The sequence below is a fragment of the Leptodactylus fuscus genome, chromosome 9 (assembly GCF_031893055.1).
Source record: "Leptodactylus fuscus isolate aLepFus1 chromosome 9, aLepFus1.hap2, whole genome shotgun sequence".
Taxonomy (NCBI): domain Eukaryota; kingdom Metazoa; phylum Chordata; class Amphibia; order Anura; family Leptodactylidae; genus Leptodactylus; species Leptodactylus fuscus.
In genome coordinates, this window is record NC_134273.1 from 20891945 (window position 1) to 20910355 (window position 18411).

Sequence of the window (18411 nt, forward strand, 5' to 3'; positions counted from 1 at the left end):
TGCTAGCATGGAGTGCTCATGATAGTTGGAAGTGCTTGATCTCACCCTGAAGGCCTAATCCTGTCCAGTCTGTGGGTCAGTAGATGGTTGGCTTGGAATCCAATCTATGACACGACGTCTCTGAAGGAGAGCGGTCTACATTCCCTTTCCAGACTTGATCCCTTCCACTCAAGAATGGCTCAATAAGGTTTCCTAGCATTGGAAAACTGATTTGACCATTGTTGATACAGTCTTGACCTCTCTTCAACGATCAACTCCAGCCTCCCAACCCTCAAAGAAACGTTCTTATTTTCTGAGGGTTCCTTGATCCTTTAACCCAGGATTGGGATTGTTTGCTCAGTGACCAAGTGGTCTGCTCTAAGTTGGATTCAAGAGGATACACGTGTGTTGCTCTGCCTTTTGAAGGTAGTTGGTGGTCAGATACCAACATAAGAGCCCACTTAGACATGCAGATAATCTGCCAGTAATAGGAAGTTACTTTGGCCTAAACACCTACAGGATGGAACTTCTTGGAGTCATGGTTGTGGAAACATCCAAGTTGTGATGCAAGCTGCAATCTTTGCCCTCACGACCTGCGTCACAACTGAAGTCACCATGTATTCCCATCCTGTGACCACAACATATCCCGAGATCTGCGTCGTAGTGCTGCCTTCATCGCAATAAATGAACATTTGTGTGTTGCAACTTCAGTAGAAGAGATGGATTTTCTTGCGACCCTCATGTCACAGACTTGCCAACTTGCGAGCGGCAACGCAACCACATTCACATTCTTTTTTGCAATGAAGGAAGGGCTACGGTAAAATCTTTGACCATGCAGTGTGCTGGGATCGGAAAAGATCAGATTCCAATTGGCGATCGAGTAAATTTCACGATCGGGATCGGAATTCCGATCCCGATCTTTTCCAGCAGGATCGAGGTCGGAGGTTATCTCAAGATCGGCTCAACCCTAAAAGTGACTTTTCCCATAGAGAAGCATTGACTAGGGTTGAGCGATCGGGATCGGAAAAGATCGGATTCCGATCGGTGATTGAGCAAATTTCACGATTGAGATCGGATGGAAAATGATCGGAAATCGGATTTTAAAACCGATCCTGAAATCTCAAGATCGGCTCAACCCTAAATGGCGCCATCATCGGGACTGTATGGGAACAAACAATGGCTAGTACAGTAATCTGTGCCTGTACAGTCTATATCATAGTCGGCAGCACCTCCCCTGTATACATGTGGGACCTGCTGCCAACATACAACAAACGCATGATCGCTGGGCAGGCTTTGGGAACATTTTTCGTGGGTTAAGTGTCTTCCCATACAATTCTCTCCTTCATTAAGGAACAGATTCCTTGTCCATACAGTGAAACGTCTTAGGATTAGCACTTTGGATCCAGACTCCATAGACACCTGGGTATTATTGCAGTGAGGTTATTATGTGACTACAATGCTCTAGCACCTGAATAGAAGAACCTAGAACCTGTATTGGAGCAGATTTATTGCCTTAAGGAGTAAGGCTACTTTCCATTTAAAGTGCTTTTTACAAACCAATACGAAAAAAAAAAAAAGTCTACGAATTTTTGCTAAAATACAGAAAACCACGATTTGTCTCTGTATTGGATCAGGGAGGATACCCTACTCTCCCCTGACGCCATGATGATATTGGAAAGATGACCCAATGACAAGCCCAGAAAAGCGGCCGCTCCCTCGCCACCCCAGACCCGGCCATGTAAAGTGTAACTAGAAGCGAGGCCCCTAATCGTATTCTATCTACAATATCCATGCAGCAGAGTCCTCAAGCTTCTGTTCCTCATTGCACAATACCAAAACCTAGGACCGAGAGGTACGTGGTCAATAATGGAGTCAACGCCCTGAGCTTCGTTAGGACTAGGGTCTTATTTTTTGGCTACTACCAGTTCATATACACTCTTCACATACGTCAAGATAAAGCCATAGCGTCCGTGCTTTTGCTTGCGGATACGGTCAAACAAAAGGCGGACTTGATAGAGAAATAAAGCAATTCACCTCTAAGGATATAAAGGACAGCAGAGGAAAGCTTGTCTTGATGTAGAGGAAGCCATTACTCACAGACGAGCTGCTTCTATAGGAACAGAGTTACTGGAGACTTTGACAGAACCCGTGAGAGGGGGCCGGGAGTCTTTGTTGGCCAACAAAACCAATGACAGAACCCATAAGGGGACGTTGGACGTTGCTGCCCGCTGCGACCAATGACAAGGCAGCTTTCATTGCCTTTTCTGCTCTTGAAAGCTGTGCTGTGATTGGTCACTATCCCCTATATGACAGAGGCAGCCACGCTAATAGCGCAGGTCACCATATAATACAGCGTAGACTAATAATGCTCCGGTAACCATCACTTCCATACGTCCGGCACACTCCTGTAATGTTTATAGGGCCGACCGGATTAACCGAGTCAGTCCCATAGACAGTGAATGGAGCAGAACTCCTTTCAGGGCGATCATGCAATAAGGAAAAAAGTCCTAGTGACTGTGGATCAGGGCTAAACGCCTAGTGTAAGGATTAAAGGGGTTGGCCAATTTAGCATTATTTTTAATCGATCAGTCGGTGTCCTCCACTAAATAACACTGGGCACGGCAAGAGTGCACGGAGACTAGACTTTGGCTGCCATGTTGGGACTAGAGCGCCATGTAAACAAAGGAGAAGACTGTAACAAGGAAAGTGGAGCTGAATAACAGAGGACGCCGACTGTGACCGAGCGGTTATCTTATAAAACTGAACAGACAGTCCAGGGATTATAGGACGCTCAGGGGTGGTTGTGAAAAAAATAAGCCATAAGTCCAGTCCTGAACCCCTTTCGCTCCTATGTCCTGGGACTTGCCAGACCAGAAGCGGACTGGTCGCTGGTAATACATGGTCATAGATCCGGGTGATGACACCAGCCCCGTCCAGAGACCGCTGAGGTCAAGGATTGATCTCCGTGGTCATGTGCTCCTCTCCAAATATGACCCAGCGCAGGAGGGAAAGGGGACCGGGACTGTACAACAGTGCGCCGAGGATCGGTGGGCAGGACTTTTATTCTTTACACCCCTGCGTTTCCTATAATCCCTGGACAACCCCTTTAACGATAAAAAGGTCAACCCCTATAAGACTATACTCACACAACCGCCTCCTAAAAACAATGGCCGCGTGACGGCCCTTACAAGATGGATGTTATAGGGACGTTTTTTACTGCCGTGTGAATAAGGCCTAATTTTCTTACCCCCGGTATCAAACCACATGCAGGACCGCAGGGATAGCCGAGGCTTTAAAGGGGTTTTTCACTTTGGACAACCCTTGAAGTTAATAGGCATCTATTACCTATAATCCTTCAGATCCACGATCGCCTTATGGGTTTGGTTCTCACAAAGTTCTGCCAAAGTACCGACGTTCTGGGTTTCTGACCATTATATAAATCCTTTGCAATATAAAAAGCAACATGCATTGTCATCATTATAGAAAACCAAAAATAAAATAAAAAAAAATGTAACTTAGAACGGTACAAAACAAACGATTCTCAGTCATATAAACGGTGTGTTGTAGGTAACAAAAAAAAAACCCCAAATAAATAAATATATGAAATACTGTCACTAGCCTCCTACATGCCGAGAGACCTACAGACCGAATCTACGAGTCTACGGCACGTAAGAAGCAGCAATGAAGATGTATACTGAAAAGAAACGGCTGTGTTAAAGCGTATTCACTCGTCTGTATAACAAGGAGGTCGATGGCGGCCATCTCCCTCGTTCACTAAAATGAACACGTAAAAAGTGCGAATGGAGCGTTAGGGAGATCCATGACTCTGGTCATTTATAAATAAGGATCCAAAGGGGGCCCCTTCCGAAAAAAAAAAAACCGCATGGTCCTGTCATGTCGAGTTATGGGGAAGCCTCCATTTTTACGTCATACAATAGCTTAGTACTCCCTAAATTTCGATAGGCAGCAGGCAGTTGGTAAGGCGATGGATGCCAAGGGGGAAAAACAGGGCTGGATTTATCATAAGATATACTAGGCATTTCTTGAGACATCCACCGACATGGCAGAAGGTTCCCATCGCCGAGGGGTTTCTGATTATCCAAGCAATGTAAGATTATATTAGATATATGAGCGACGTGATTGTTCATGAACATACACCCATACATCTCTAGGAGGATCGGGATGCTCGGCTCTGCTTTTCTGATACAGGGCATATTTCCTGCAAAGGGTTAATGACTATATTCTGGCTGAAAAACATATCCAGCGCGCTCTTCGGCTCCACCTAGTGGTGGCCGACGGCAGTCAGAATTATATGAATCAGACCTCACGCACACGACCGTACTTTTTATAGCCAATTGCAGATAAAAGTGCAGACCCCATGTACACGTCTGTAGCTTGTACGGACTAAACATGGGGAAAGTCCTAAACTTGTCTGTGTTTGCAACTAGCTCAATTCATTTGAATGTATGGGCCAGTGAAAATCAAAGATGACACATAGATACCAATCTGTATGTCATCTGTGCCGTTTTTACTGACCCCTACACTGCACAGGGTCGTGTGCATGTAGACTTGCAAGGGAACGGAAATTGGAGGCAGAGGGCTCATAGAGGGTTAAAAAAATTAAAGAACTGACACTCACCACATTGATTCCCTGCTGCTACCTGGGTCCCTGCTGGTCTCCACTTCTTGGTCCCATCACACACAGGAGATTCCAGCTCAACCAATCATTAATGAGATCAGGGGTCAATTTAGGCTCAGGGCTATATGAAGACTGTGGCCCCCACCGGGCTATGGTTGTCATCTGAATGATCATTCATAAGAACCAATTCCCAGTGTTAGGTTGGGTTTATACATTGTACATGCAATGCATACAACATGGAACTAGGATGCTGCCAAACCCAGGGCTCAGATGAGAGGAGCTGAAGGCAATTTTATTTTTAATGTCCTCAGGGTACAGGAGGGGGCATCACAGTGGAAAAGCATCAGGCCCCCACACTATGCCCGGAGTAGGTGCACGCCAGTCACACTATGATGCTGCCCGCTTGCTTATGCGTAGACTAGTCGCAGCTGTCCGTGTACTTACAGGTATATGTAAAATGCTACTGCCACTGAAGGACACTTGTAAGTGCTAATGAGAAATTTGGGTGGTCATGGGCCATAATGAGATAGGGAGCACTGCCAGCAGTGACTGTCTGAGCACACATTTCCTTTGTATTGAGACTGGTGGTGGAATAGCGATTCTTACATGATTTTCCCCACCAGAAATCCCCTTTAACATGATAAAACACTGTATTAACTATATCAGATCCATTAACACAATTCAAGCTCTGAAGCCTCCACAATTCTGAAGGCTGCTTGTCCTCTCAGCAAATCACCGACTGACACAAGTCACCGTTGTGGCCAGGGATTGTCAAAGTGGGCAACTCCAGGCACATCCCCTGCATTGAGATGGGACCAGAGAGTAGAGATCAGGGCAATGTTGCAACACAAAGTGGTGTTTTTATTTTTATTTTTTTAATGTAGATTGTGAGCCCCATGCTGGGATCACAATGCACATTTTTTTTTTAATCTACCAGTATGTCTTTGTAGAATGGGAGGAAATCCACACAAACACGGAATCCTGGGATTCGAACCCAGGACTCCAGCACTGCAAGGCTACAGTGCTTACCACTGAGCCACCGTGTGGCCCCTTAGCATTTCTGATTTTCTTACAGAAGAAACATTTTGAAACTGGTATTTTTTTTTTAACCTGTTCCTAGCCCGCTGCCACCAATTATTTTGCTTGCTGGAAACCCCCTTTAATTCCTGCAGAACAGATGCTCTGTATCAGAAAAAAGCCTGATAGAGATATATTGAGAAATGAATCAGCACAAAAACTATATGGCGTTAAAAGTTGGGCGTTCGCTTTGATTGGCAATAGTTACCAGCGTCGCATGAAAAACGCCCAACCTATTGGTTATAAAGGATTATTCTGTGACCACAGAGGCAGGAGGTATTGGCACTAACACTTGTTACCATGATTTTGGCTGAATTGTGTTTGCGTCTATGGCATCCCTATATTCCGCAACATGGATTGGCAAAGCCTCAGCCCATGACTAGCCGTGGCCACCGGGTAAGGTAAATCCAGCCCTGCTCAGAGTGGTCTCCAAAACAATAGATCCGTCTCTGATATCTAAAGGGTTACTTATTGCATCACTGCCTCACCTTTCGGCGCGTCACTTAATATTTCACACCTCTCTTACATGCACAGGAGAGTCATTGACTCTGCTACAAAAGTATCTTTAAGCACCTTACTAATATTCCTAAAACAGCACCATCAAACTTCTTTGAAGGCCAAGACCGAACCGTCTGCCAAGCATGATTCAGAAAAAAAAAAAAATAGCTTCAATGATCGGTGTCGCACCGCGCCGAAATGCTCCTGGAGGGATGTACGGTATTTGCTTCAACGTGTACATCATGATCTCCAATAGTCACTGACTGTACTTGGAAAAGGATAGGGTATATTCACTTAAAAAAAACCAGTAGCTCGTCTCCTTAGCTGTGGATATAGAATGGTAAAAGTTAGTTCTTGAGGTCTAAAAGGAAAGGAGCACAAAGGAAGCGAATACAATTTCTCTGAATTTGGCAATGAAATCTGTAAACTTCCCAAAATGTTGCAAACAGGCCCAGGAGACGATTTCTTGAGAACTCAACTGGGAAAGAGAAAGAGAGGAGCTGGAGGGAAGGATAAAAATGTTGTGAAGTTTTGCTGAGGTAAAAGGGAGGAAATTAGTCTACGTGTGTCCTCCTGTATATAGATTAGAATTTCTTTTCTTAGTCTGGTCCGGTAGTGGACACAGAGCCATGAGCCGTCTCACCGCCATAGGCTACCTCAGCCGTCGCCGAAGGTGCCACTCCACCGACTTCCTCGTGAGGAGGAGACTCCTCCCCGGCTGGACCTCTAGAAGTGACAACTGTGGTGGTCTCGGGGGAAATGCTGTGAGGACCCTCAAGAGGAATACAGCCAGGGTGGTTCTTCCGAAAGTGCTGATTAAGGATGGCCTGGAAGGGGAAGCTTTTCCCGCACACGTGACAATGGAAGGGTTTGTTGCCTGTATGTTTCCGTATATGATACTCCAGCTGATCTTTGCGCGTGTACTTCTTACCGCACATCCGACACACAAAAGGAGTGATACCCATGTGAAGCCGCATATGGCGATCCAGGCTGCCCTTCTGGTTGAAAGACTTGGCGCAGTAGATACAGGTCAGTCGCGGGTTGTAGCGAAACCATCGCTCAGACACCTCCTGCTCACGGAGATATTCTACATAACCGCTCACTCCAATCACCCCGCCTTCATCTCCCTATACGAGAAAAGAACAAAAAGTAAGTGGAATAGAAGATTTTTATAGCCACAAGAACTTGCCCCCTTTTCACTTCCTTCTCTGCAGCTATTGGCTGAAGCAGTGCCTTACACACTTCCTGTCCGTCCCCATTACACACTTCCTGTCCGTCCCCCTTATACACTTCCTGTCTGTCCCCCTTACACACTTCCTGTCCGTCCCCTTTACACACTTCCTGTCCGTCCCCCTTATACACTTCCTAACTGTCCCCCTTACACACTTCCTGTCCGTCCCCTTTACACACTTCCTGTCCGTCACCTTTACACACTTCCTGTCCGTCCCCTTTACACACTTCCTGTCCGTCCCCCTTATACACTTCCTGTCCGTCCCCCTTATACACTTCCTGTCCGTCCCCCTTACACACTTCCTGGCCATCCCCTTTACACAATTCCTGTCCGTCCCCCTTACACACTTCCTGTCCGTCCCCTTTACACACTTCCTGTCCGTCCCCCTTACATACTTCCTGTCCGTCACCTCGGCGCTCTTCATATAATACTGGTAATACTGCGAGCTCAGGGTTAGCACCGCCGCCTCCTACACACTTTGCAATCATATTTTACATCTACTTTAAAGTTATTAGTCATTAATAGTCTTCTGTGAACTGACCAAGAAGAAGACAAGCATGTAATACAGGTTAAAATGTTCTTCTCCATTGTGTAATTTCTATTTCTTCTGGAATTTCTTTGCCTAAAACTTCACATGACTCTCAGATGTTTGCTACTGACCTGGTTGCTATGTTGCTTTGGTTCCTCCATCCGCCGTGGAGACTCGCTCTTTGCTCTGTGTCTTTCTGGCATGGTGCCCACACTACCAGAGGGGCTGAATCTTTGAGAAAGAGGTGAAAACATGTTAGGAAAGGGAAAATATGTAATAGCATTCCTGAATTTCTTTTTTTTTTTTTTTTTTTTTGTAGATTGTGAGCCCCACATAGAGCTCACAATGTACATTTTTCCCTATCAGTATGTCTTTTTTTTGGAATATGGGATGGAAATCCATGCAAACACGGGGCAGAACATACAAACTCCTTGCAGATGGTTTTTTGCCCTTGGCGGGATTTGAACACCAGGACTCCAGTGCTGCAATGCTAACCACCGAGCCACCGTGTGGTCCCGTAGCATATCAACTTTTCTGATATTGTGACACTATTTCTGATACTACATGGTAAGAAAGAAAAGGTTTCTTACCATGTACAAACGACAGAGCATGAAATCCATCATGCCTGACAGTTACTATTGGGGAATGTTTGGACACCCCCATACACTGTAGCAGAGGCACCTGGGGACTGCAGCTTTGCTCCCACTCGCTTGTATAAGAGCAGAGATGCTTCTGGTCATATACTGTGTATATGGCTTCTGGTAGCCAGATCAGCTAAGGGCGGGTTCACACCTGCGCCCCGGTCTCCGCTTTGCAGGTTTCCGTCTTCTGCCCAAGAAACTGAACAGGAGACGGAAACCGGCGGTCAGTTTTCAAGCCAATTCATTTGAATGGGTTTGCAAAGTGTCCGCCCGTCAGCGTCTTCTGCCTCTCAATGGTGAAACCGGTTATTATAACTGGATACAAAGTCGGACATGCAGGACTTTGTGTCCAGTTAAAAGAAAATGGTTTCGCTGCAGAAATCAGAAGACGCTCATGGGCAGACACTGACTGCTGGGATTCCGTCTCCTGTCCAATTTCTTTAGGCAGAAGATGGAAACCCACAAAATGGAGACCAGGCGCAGGTGTGAACCCGCCCTTATCCTGTGTATGGGTCATTATTCATTACTCTTACCCCTAAATGTATAACGTTTCACTTACCTGTCCATTTCACTGCTTGTTGGCCTTGACACTTTGGTGTTAGATGACCCCAAATTATAGCTTTCCTGTCCGGCAGCACTGTGCCCTGTTGTATCAATCACCATGGCGGTCACCTCTTCTGCACTGCTTCCATCTTCTCCAGAAGGTTGATTCTCTGGACCCAGCCACTCATCCAAGTTCTCCGTCTTGATACGAAGGGCTCCCATCACCCTGACATCATCGTCACTCCGCTCCCCTCGGTCTGCCGAACCTGTTTCCACATACCACTGTCCAGCTCGGTTGATTCGAAGAATGGGCTCTCTGCTCTCCACATCCGAACCCTGCTCCACCATCTGAGGGCTTGTAGACTCCTCCGCTGGACTCAACTCTCTAATGTCCAGTACAGTGCTTACTTGACCCCTCCGATTCCCCGACGGTCTTGGAGTGCTGTGACGTGGGCTTAAAGAATGAGTCAAACTCTGGCTGACACGGTGGGAATCCTGGACTCGTTCTTGGTGTTTGGGTCTACTCTGGCTTAGCTCTTCCTCAGATTCGGGTGAACTGATTTTTAAATGGATGCCCTCAAGGATCTGTGTGCACTTGTCAATAATATGCTGCATCTGCAAGAAGCTTGCAGCCGTCAGATAGCTTATGATATCGGCGAGTTGCAAGCAAATTCTGCCTGTATAGCAGAAAGAAAGCAGCTGTTCAAACACCCCAGGATTTTTGATGACAGATAATGACACCGCGCTCATCTCGTTTAAGGACATGTGGTCTCGGAAGTAGGGCGAGCTGGCTGCCAGGACCACTTTGTGTGCTCGGAAAGACTGGCCTTGTACATTGACCACGATATCACAGAGGCGGCCTTGCATCCGCAGCTGGTTCAGGTGGCTCAGGACAGAGTTACTGTACTCCGGGATTTCCAGCTGAATATTGCCGCCTTTCTCCATGGCTGCCCCTCTTGTAAGCACTCAACCCTACAGGCGGAAATGGACAAAACACAAAAGCTTAATTTCTCAAATCTGTGACTTGACATTGTCTGTGAATCGTTCTTCTAAGTATATAACGCTATTAGTCTGCAAGGCCTCACACTGGGAGACACAGACATTGCAGACACATTCACACTGGCTAGAGCGCGCCTGGTCCTCCACATATGGAGGTCATTTCTATTAGACTATGTGATAACCTGACCGACAATAAATCAGGGTACATTCTGGAGGTATTCCTGGATCTGGAATTGGAATGTCCAACAAGTCAAAACAATACTCTGAACCCTTTTCAATATATATATATATATATATATATATATATATATATATATATATATATATATATATAAAGCAACATTTTCATGGCTATAATGGCAGGAGAGAAGCTGAGCTGTGTGATATATAGGGATATATGCTAGAGGAGAGAAGCTGAGCTCTGTGATATATAGGATTATATGATAGAGGAGAGAAGCTGAGCTGTGTTATATATAGAGTTATATGATAGAGGAGAGAAGCTGAGCTCTGTGTTATATATAGGGATATATGATAGAGGAGAGAAGCTGAGCTGTGTGATATATAGGGTTATAGGATAGAGGGAGAGAAGCTGAGCTCTGTGATATATAGGGTTATATGATAGAGGAGAGAAGCTGAGCTGTGTTATATATAGGGATATATGCTAGAGGAGAGAAGCTGAGCTCTGTGATATATAGGGTTATATGATAGAGGAGAGAAGCAGAGCTCTGTGATATATAGGATTATATGATAGAGGAGAGAAGCTGAGCTGTGTTATATATAGAGTTATATGATAGAGGAGAGAAGCTGAGCTCTGTGTTATATATAGGGATATATGATAGAGGAGAGAAGCTGAGCTGTGTGATATATAGGGTTATAGGATAGAGGGAGAGAAGCTGAGCTCTGTGATATATAGGGTTATATGATAGAGGAGAGAAGCTGAGCTGTGTTATATATAGGTTATATGATAGAGGAGAGAAGCTGAGCTCTGTGATATATAGGCTTATATGATAGAGGAGAGAAGCTGAGCTCTGTGGTATATAGGGTTATATGATAGAGAAGAGAAGATGAGCTCTGTGATATATAGGGATATATGATAGAGGAGAGAAGCTGAGCTTTGTGATATATAGAGTTATATGATAGAGGAGAGAAGCTGAGCACTGTGATATATAGGGTTATATGATAGAGGAGAGAAGCTGAGCTCTGTGATATATAGGGTTATATGATAGAGGAGAGAAGCTGAGCTCTGTGATATATAGGGTTATATGATAGAGGAGAGAAGCTGAGCTCTGTGATATATAGGGTTATATGATAGAGGAGAGAAGCTGAGCTCTGTGATATATAGGGTTATATGATAGAGGAGAGAAGCTGAGCTCTGTGATATATAGGGTTATATGATAGAGGAGAGAAGCTGAGCTCTGTTATATATAGGTTATATGATAGAGGAGAGAAGCTGAGCTCTGTGATATATAGGGTTATATGATAGAGGAGAGAAGCTGAGCTCTGTGATATATAGGGTTATATGATAGAGGAGAGAAGCTGAGCTCTGTGATATATAGGGTTATATGATAGAGGAGAGAAGCTGAGCTCTGTGATATATAGGTTATATGATAGAGGAGAGAAGCTGAGCTCTGTGATATATAGGGTTATATGATAGAGGAGAGAAGCTGAGCTCTGTGATATATAGGTTATATGATAGAGGAGAGAAGCTGAGCTCTGTGATATATAGGTTATATAATAGAGGAGAGAAGCTGAGCTCTGTGATATATAGGGTTATATGATAGAGGAGAGAAGCTGAGCTCTGTGATATATAGGGTTATATGATAGAGGAGAGAAGCTGAGCTCTGTGATATATAGGGTTATATGATAGAGGAGAGAAGCTGAGCTCTGTGATATATAGGGTTATATGATAGAGGAGAGAAGCTGAGCTGTGTGATATATAGGGTTATATGATAGAGGAGAGAAGCTGAGCTCTGTGATATATAGGGTTATATGATAGAGGAGAGAAGCTGAGCTCTGTGATATATAGGGTTATATGATAGAGGAGAGAAGCTGAGCTCTGTGATATATAGGGTTATATGATAGAGGAGAGAAGCTGAGCTGTGTGATATATAGGATTATGTGATAGAGGAGAGAAGCTGAGCTCTGTGGTATATAGGGATATATGATAGAGGAGAGAAGCTGAGCTGTGTTATATAGGGTTATATGATGCAGGGATCTACTGCCAATCACAGTGTATAGTTGGGGTCTGGTCTGGAAAATCCGGTCCTCAGACATCAGCTGAATTTCCTGTCCCGATCCCAGCCAATAGACCAGGACTCCTTTCATCCTAGTGATCTGATGTTAGGAGTCCCTGTCTCCTGGTGGCTCCACTGTCCTATACAATATACACTATAGGACAGTAGATACAGGTGGGGATATAGGCACACCTCACATCATAGATCACTATGGTGCAGGGTCTCTGAGCCACATTCAGTCCAGCAAATGCATCAATTGCAATATTTTCACGACTGTACTTGCTCATGTGTATGGGGTCTTTGGAGCCCTACTAAGAATGAGTCCTATCCTGTATTACACAGGACACCCGATTTTTGGGGTGAGCATTGTATCGGACATTGAGCAGCTATAGTCAATGGGGTCTCATCGGAGAGACTCTTTATGATTAAACTCATTGTCAATGGACCCTTATATCAAGCAGAGACTGTCTAAGGCAGAGGACCCCTTAGTGTATATAATGTTCAGTCTGCGCCTGCGATGGGGCCGATATGACGCTGATGTAGCTCCGTGTAACTGTACATAGTTGTGCCACATCTGTGCCCGAGGAATCAAGGAAAGCGCATAGAAATTAAAATGCTAAATACTTGCAGAAAATGGATTCTGGTTTCAGCGCTGAATAATTTGTCACAAAAGATGTCACAACAGCCGCCATTCTGTTCATGCAGGCTGTGCACAGACAATAATGCATGCAAATAAGATCTAGTGAACAGAAAGCGTACTGTACTGTAAGGCCTCTACACCGCCCAATATGTCTTATGGAAAATCTGTGTGCATGGAAATGGTCGCATAGCTGTATATAAACCAGCAAGGGACCAAGTGCGGCTGGGAGAAGTATAGTATACATATAGTCTGACATCCAGTATATAAACGTATAGATAGCAGCAGCATGATGGGTAAGAGGGATCATAGTGGCTTACCTATGGGCTATAGAAGAGACCTCACGCCCTAAAAGCTCGATGACGGGATAGGGGATAAGTTTCGGATTACTGAAAGTCCCCCTAACACCTCCTTGAGAGCAGAGCGCCAGGTACACACGTGCAGTGCTATGGGGCTGTGGGCCCTGCCAGAAATTACAGCCCCGGTAGTTCCATAGCAGTGAATGGAGAGCTGGCCTTGCAAGCACACTAGGAGGCTTTAGGGCGACTTCTTATAAGTGGGGGTACCCTCAGAGATGTGACATGTATCTCCTATACTGTGGATAGAAAATAGGAATACTTAAAGGGATCCTATCATTAAAACTCATTTTTTTGTCCCTAAGATGTAGGAATAGCCTTAAGAAAGGCTATTCTTCTCCTACCTTTACGTGTCTTCCCCGGTCCGCCATTCGGTAGAGATCCCGGTTTTCGTCGGTATGTAAATGGGGGTGTCCCCAATGTTGCGAGAGAACTTTCCAGCGCCGCCTCCATCTTCTCCAGGAAGGGCGTCTTCTTCTGGCGCTGGCTTCAAATTTCTAGGCCTAGGGCAGCCGACTGTGCATGCGGCCACAAGGAAATGCCCGCTTGCAATACTGTGTAAGCAGCCAATTTCTTTTGGCCGGCAGGCATGTGCAGTTGGCTTTGCCCGAGGCCTAGAAGTTTGAAGTGTCGGAAGAAGATGTGAAGAGAGGACGTTCCTGAAGAAGATGGAGGTGGCGCTGGAGAGTTATATCATAACATTGGGGACCGCCCCCAATGCTGCCAGAGAACTCATTTGCATACCGACAAAAAACGGGATTTATACCGAATGGCGGCGTGGAGAAGACATCTAAAGGTAGGAGAGGAATAGCCTTTCTTAAGGCTATTACTACGTGTTAGTCACAAAAAATAGCTTTTTGATGATAGGATCCCTTTAACAGCAGGAGTCACTGACGTGTGTGGAGTTTACCGATACTCCCCTGACAGATGATGTGAGAGGAATGAAGATGGACATGAATTTCATGTTGTCACAGCACAGGAGATAAGTTTCCGCCATGGGTTTAGAAATGAAGGCAGTCTGGGTATTCACCATTCTCCTGCCGGAAAAGAGTCCCAATACAGTCAATGACTGTGTGGGTACATGTAGGGGGACCCCTGCTAGAGTAGGTATGTAAAGGGGTTATACGGGGTAAACTAAAGCTCACCAGTGTACTCCCTGCTTTATTACTAAGGCCCCATTCACATCTGCCTTTGGGTTTCCGTTTGGGGAGTTCACTTGGGGATCCTCCAAACGGAAACCTATACACATTAAAAAGTAGTTACCTAAGGAAACCACACGGACCCCATAGACTATAATGAGGTACAAGGGCAACACGGTGGCTCAGTGGTTAGTACTGCAGTCTTGCAGCGCTGGAGTCCTGGGTTCGAATCCTGCCAGGCACAACATCTGCAAGGAGTTTGTATGTTCTCCCTGTCTTTGTGTGGATTTCCTCCCATTCTACAAAGACATATTGATAAGGAAGAAACGTACATTGTGATCCCTATATGGAGCTCACAATCTACTTTAAAAAAAGACTATAATGGGGTCCGTGTGGTTTCCGTTTGAAACATGCAGAGGGTAAAGTGCTGCTTGCAGGAATTTTCTCTCTGCATGTTTCGTGTGGACACCACATGGACCCTATTATAGTCTATGGGGTCCGTGGGTTTCCCAGGTAACCACTTTTTAATGCGTATAGGTTTCTGTTTGGGCGTCCCCACACAGATTCCTCGAACAGATGGAGAGAGAAGACGGATGAGGAGACTGTTGCCTAATTCAGTGCACTGGTGACCTCTTATCTCTAGCATTTCAGTATATAAAGAGCTATCTGACTCACTAGTTACCTGTGTGGTTTCCAGCAGCCTCCTCCTCCCTCTCCCCTCTCCATACAGTAATATGTAAAACAAAACTCAGCTTGATAAATGGAGAAGGAAACAGATTTCTTAATTAAGATATATTACAATGTTTCTTACATTACAATGGGCTATGCATTTATGAAAATTGTATTATAATTGGAGATATGCTTTAAGGGGCTCACCATTAATTCTAGCGCAGTTGAAATTTTTCTCTAGCTCCCACCATTTCCAAGCATTCAGTGCAGTTAGTTTCAATGTCTGATATGCCAACGAGACTCTCTATTGCCAAGTGGGCGGTTTCAGGCAGGAACAGGTGACGGGAGAGAAACTCAGAGCTCCTATGAAGGCAGACAGTGTAATGTGCCCTTTCCTGCTCCTGCCTGACACCACCCACTTGACAGTCTAGTTAGCATATCAGGCATTGAAGCTAACTGCACTGATCCCCTTAGGAATGGTGAGGACTAGAGATGAGCAAACACTGTTCGGATCAGCCGTTCCGAACAGCACGCTCCCATAGAAATGAATGGAAGCACCTGGCACAGCGACTGGCTGCCGGCAAAGTGTACGTGCCAGGTGCTTCCATTCATTTCTATGGGAGTGTGCTGTTCGGAACGGCTGATCCGAACAGTGTTCGCTCATCTCTAGTGAGGACTAGAGGAAAAATTACAACTGTGCTGGAATCAGCAGATAGGAGCCTTTTAAAGCCTGCAAAGAATCGGAGTTCCTTTTTAAAAGAATTGTACAAAGTTAGAAAAACGTGGCTTATTTCTTCCAGAAACAGCCCCACACCTGTCCAGGGTTGTGACTGACATTGCCGCTTGCTCTTCTCACTCTCCTGATCTGTAGGGTCCCAGCACTCACCAATTATATAACTCTGAAGAACGTCTAGTTCAATGTCTTTAGAAAAAAGGGGACACATGACGTGAGCCGCCCGATATCACTACATTAAAGGGGTTGTAAGATTTCAAATGATCCCCTAGGCCAGTGGTTCTTAACCTTGTTTGAGGTACCGAACCCACCCGTTTCATATGCACATTCACCGAAATCTTCTTTAGTGATAAATCAGATATGATTTTTTTCCAAATTCAAGACATAGGTATATGTTTTTTTTACTGGTACACAAAATGAACCGTGCATAGGGCCTAGGGTTCCATCGAACCCTGGTTAAGAACCACTGGCCTAGTAACAGGATAGAGAATAACTTCCTGATTCGAGGGGTCTGACCACTGGGACCCCCACAGATCCCTAAAACAGGGGTCTCATTTTCTCTTCATGAAGGAATGCCAGACTAGGCAGGTGCCTGCTGCTCCATACATTCTCAGTAGGAGTGTTGGATATAGCCGAGCGCTGTACTTGGTTATCTCCAGTGCTCCCATTGCAAAATTAATGCAGCAACAGTGTGCATGCTCGGCCTGCCAACCATCAGATAGGGAGACCCGGACCCCTATTCTCAGGATCGGCGGGGTCTAACCGCTGGGAAAGGAGTTATCATGTAGCCTATACGGATAAGGGATAACTTTAAATCTGGGTACAATCCCTGTAAAAGGTCACAATGCACATTAGAGTCTTAGTAAATACAATGTAAGGCTCGGATCACGTCTGTGCCCAGTCTCTGTTCGCCTTTCCGCATTTTTCGCCCTTTTCGGGTGGAAACCATGTAGACCCCATTATAGTCTATGGGGTCCGTGGGTTTCCTAAAGTAACCGCTTTTTTTTAATGTGTATTAGGTTTCCATTCGGGGAGCCCCAGTGGACCCCTAAATGGAAACTCATGTGCATATGTGACCTGGGCCTAACACTACAGCCAGTCATGTATAGGGATCAATCTGACACACGTTTCAATCAATCCTTATATCTACACCCTTGGGGTGCATTCACATGATGCAGTTAAATAACGATGCAGTTCTGGTGCAGTTTTTGCTTTAGTTTACAGATGAAACATGTTATTATAATAACAACAATAATAACAAAATTAAACCAAAATCTACATTTAAAAAAAAATCCATGCAATTTTTTTTCCAGTTTTTGATAAAGTTTTCATTTCACTAAACTGCACTGTGTGAACATACCCTTACCCTTCATGAATTCCTCTTTACAAACACTGAGATTAGCGATAAGATTTGCCCCCCATGTATAAGATCCTGGGCTCCCATGTATAAGATCCTGGGCTCCCATGTATAAGATCCAGGGCTCCCATGTATAACAGCCAGGGCTCCCATGTATAAGATCCAGGGCTCCCATGTATAAGATCCTGGGCTCCCATCTATAAGATCCTGGGCTCCCATCTATAAGATCCAGGGCTCCCATCTATAAGATCCAGGGCTCCCATCTATAAGATCCTGGGCTCCCATCTATAAGATCCTGGGCTCCCATCTATAAGATCCTGGGCTCCCATGTATAACATCCTGGGCTCCCATCTATAAGATCCTGGGATCCCATGTATAAGATCCTGAGCTCCCATCTATAAGATCCAGGGCTCCCATCTATAAGATCCAGGGCTCCCATCTATAAGATCCTGGGCTCCCATCTATAAGATCCTGGGCTCCCATCTATACATGGCTCACATGAGATTTTGCACCTTGGGAAGGTTTAGACTTTGAGAAATCGCTGCCATTATTGCAAAAGTTGTTACCTTGTGGCACTACAACTCCTAGCAGGCTGTGAGCGCCCGGGCATGCTGGGAGTTGTAGTTCTCCAGCAGTCAGAGAGCTGCACACTGCACAGCACTGCCAGTCTCCCATATCACAGCCTGACTACTGATAAGGCCCGGAATCACAGCGAGCAGAGTTGTCAGCAGACTGGGGTGACCCCCCGGGGTAGTTCTGGGGCTGCTGAGGGTGGCAGTGGGCGGGCTGGATATGAACAAGTCCCTCCCTCTCCCGGGAGAATGAGGTGTGCGGTCCTAAAGCCGCGCCCTACACTCCAACCCCTGTGAGTAGTCTCCCCTCCCTTCTGTCACCTACCTCCGGGGGGCGCGGACGGGCCGGGACGGGGCCACCGCCGGAACACACCGCTCCGGAAGTGCTATGTCAAAATACCTTCACTCTACTGCCTTCTCCACCCGGAAGTGAACCCTACCCCCTTCTGCGTCCGTCACACTGTGGAGGAGGGTGGTTGGGAACCATATTGGGTGGGGAGTAGGAGGTGCTGAGGAGCCATTTTGGGTGGGGAACAGACCCCCTAGTCTTCTTCAGTACCGTGTTGAACGTTACAAAT

At 45.6% G+C, this 18411-nt stretch overlaps 1 protein-coding gene across 1 annotated transcript; it reads right to left on the bottom strand.

Annotated features, from left to right (window-relative positions):
* Positions 1-5723: 5723 nt before the first annotated feature.
* On the bottom strand, positions 5724-18255 carry ZBTB37 (zinc finger and BTB domain containing 37). The gene is made up of 4 exons (XM_075286144.1): positions 18159-18255; positions 9154-10109; positions 8085-8184; positions 5724-7320 (listed from the first exon to the last, which is right to left on the bottom strand). Exons 2-4 carry the CDS (start codon positions 10080-10082, stop codon positions 6793-6795), a joined length of 1557 nt encoding a protein of 518 aa, XP_075142245.1. The 5' UTR covers positions 10083-10109; positions 18159-18255; the 3' UTR covers positions 5724-6792.
* Positions 18256-18411: the final 156 nt, after the last annotated feature.

Coding starts and splice junctions, on each gene's coding strand:
- ZBTB37 (XM_075286144.1), bottom strand. CDS start 10,082: ATGGAGAAAGGCGGCAATATTCAGCTGGAAATCCCGGAGTACAGTAAC. Junction 8,185..9,153: donor ACAAGCAGTGAAATGGACAG/GTAAGTGAAACG, acceptor TCTTTCTCAAAG/ATTCAGCCCCTCTGGTAGTG. Junction 7,321..8,084: donor CAAAGCAACATAGCAACCAG/GTCAGTAGCAAA, acceptor TTTCTCGTATAG/GGAGATGAAGGCGGGGTGAT.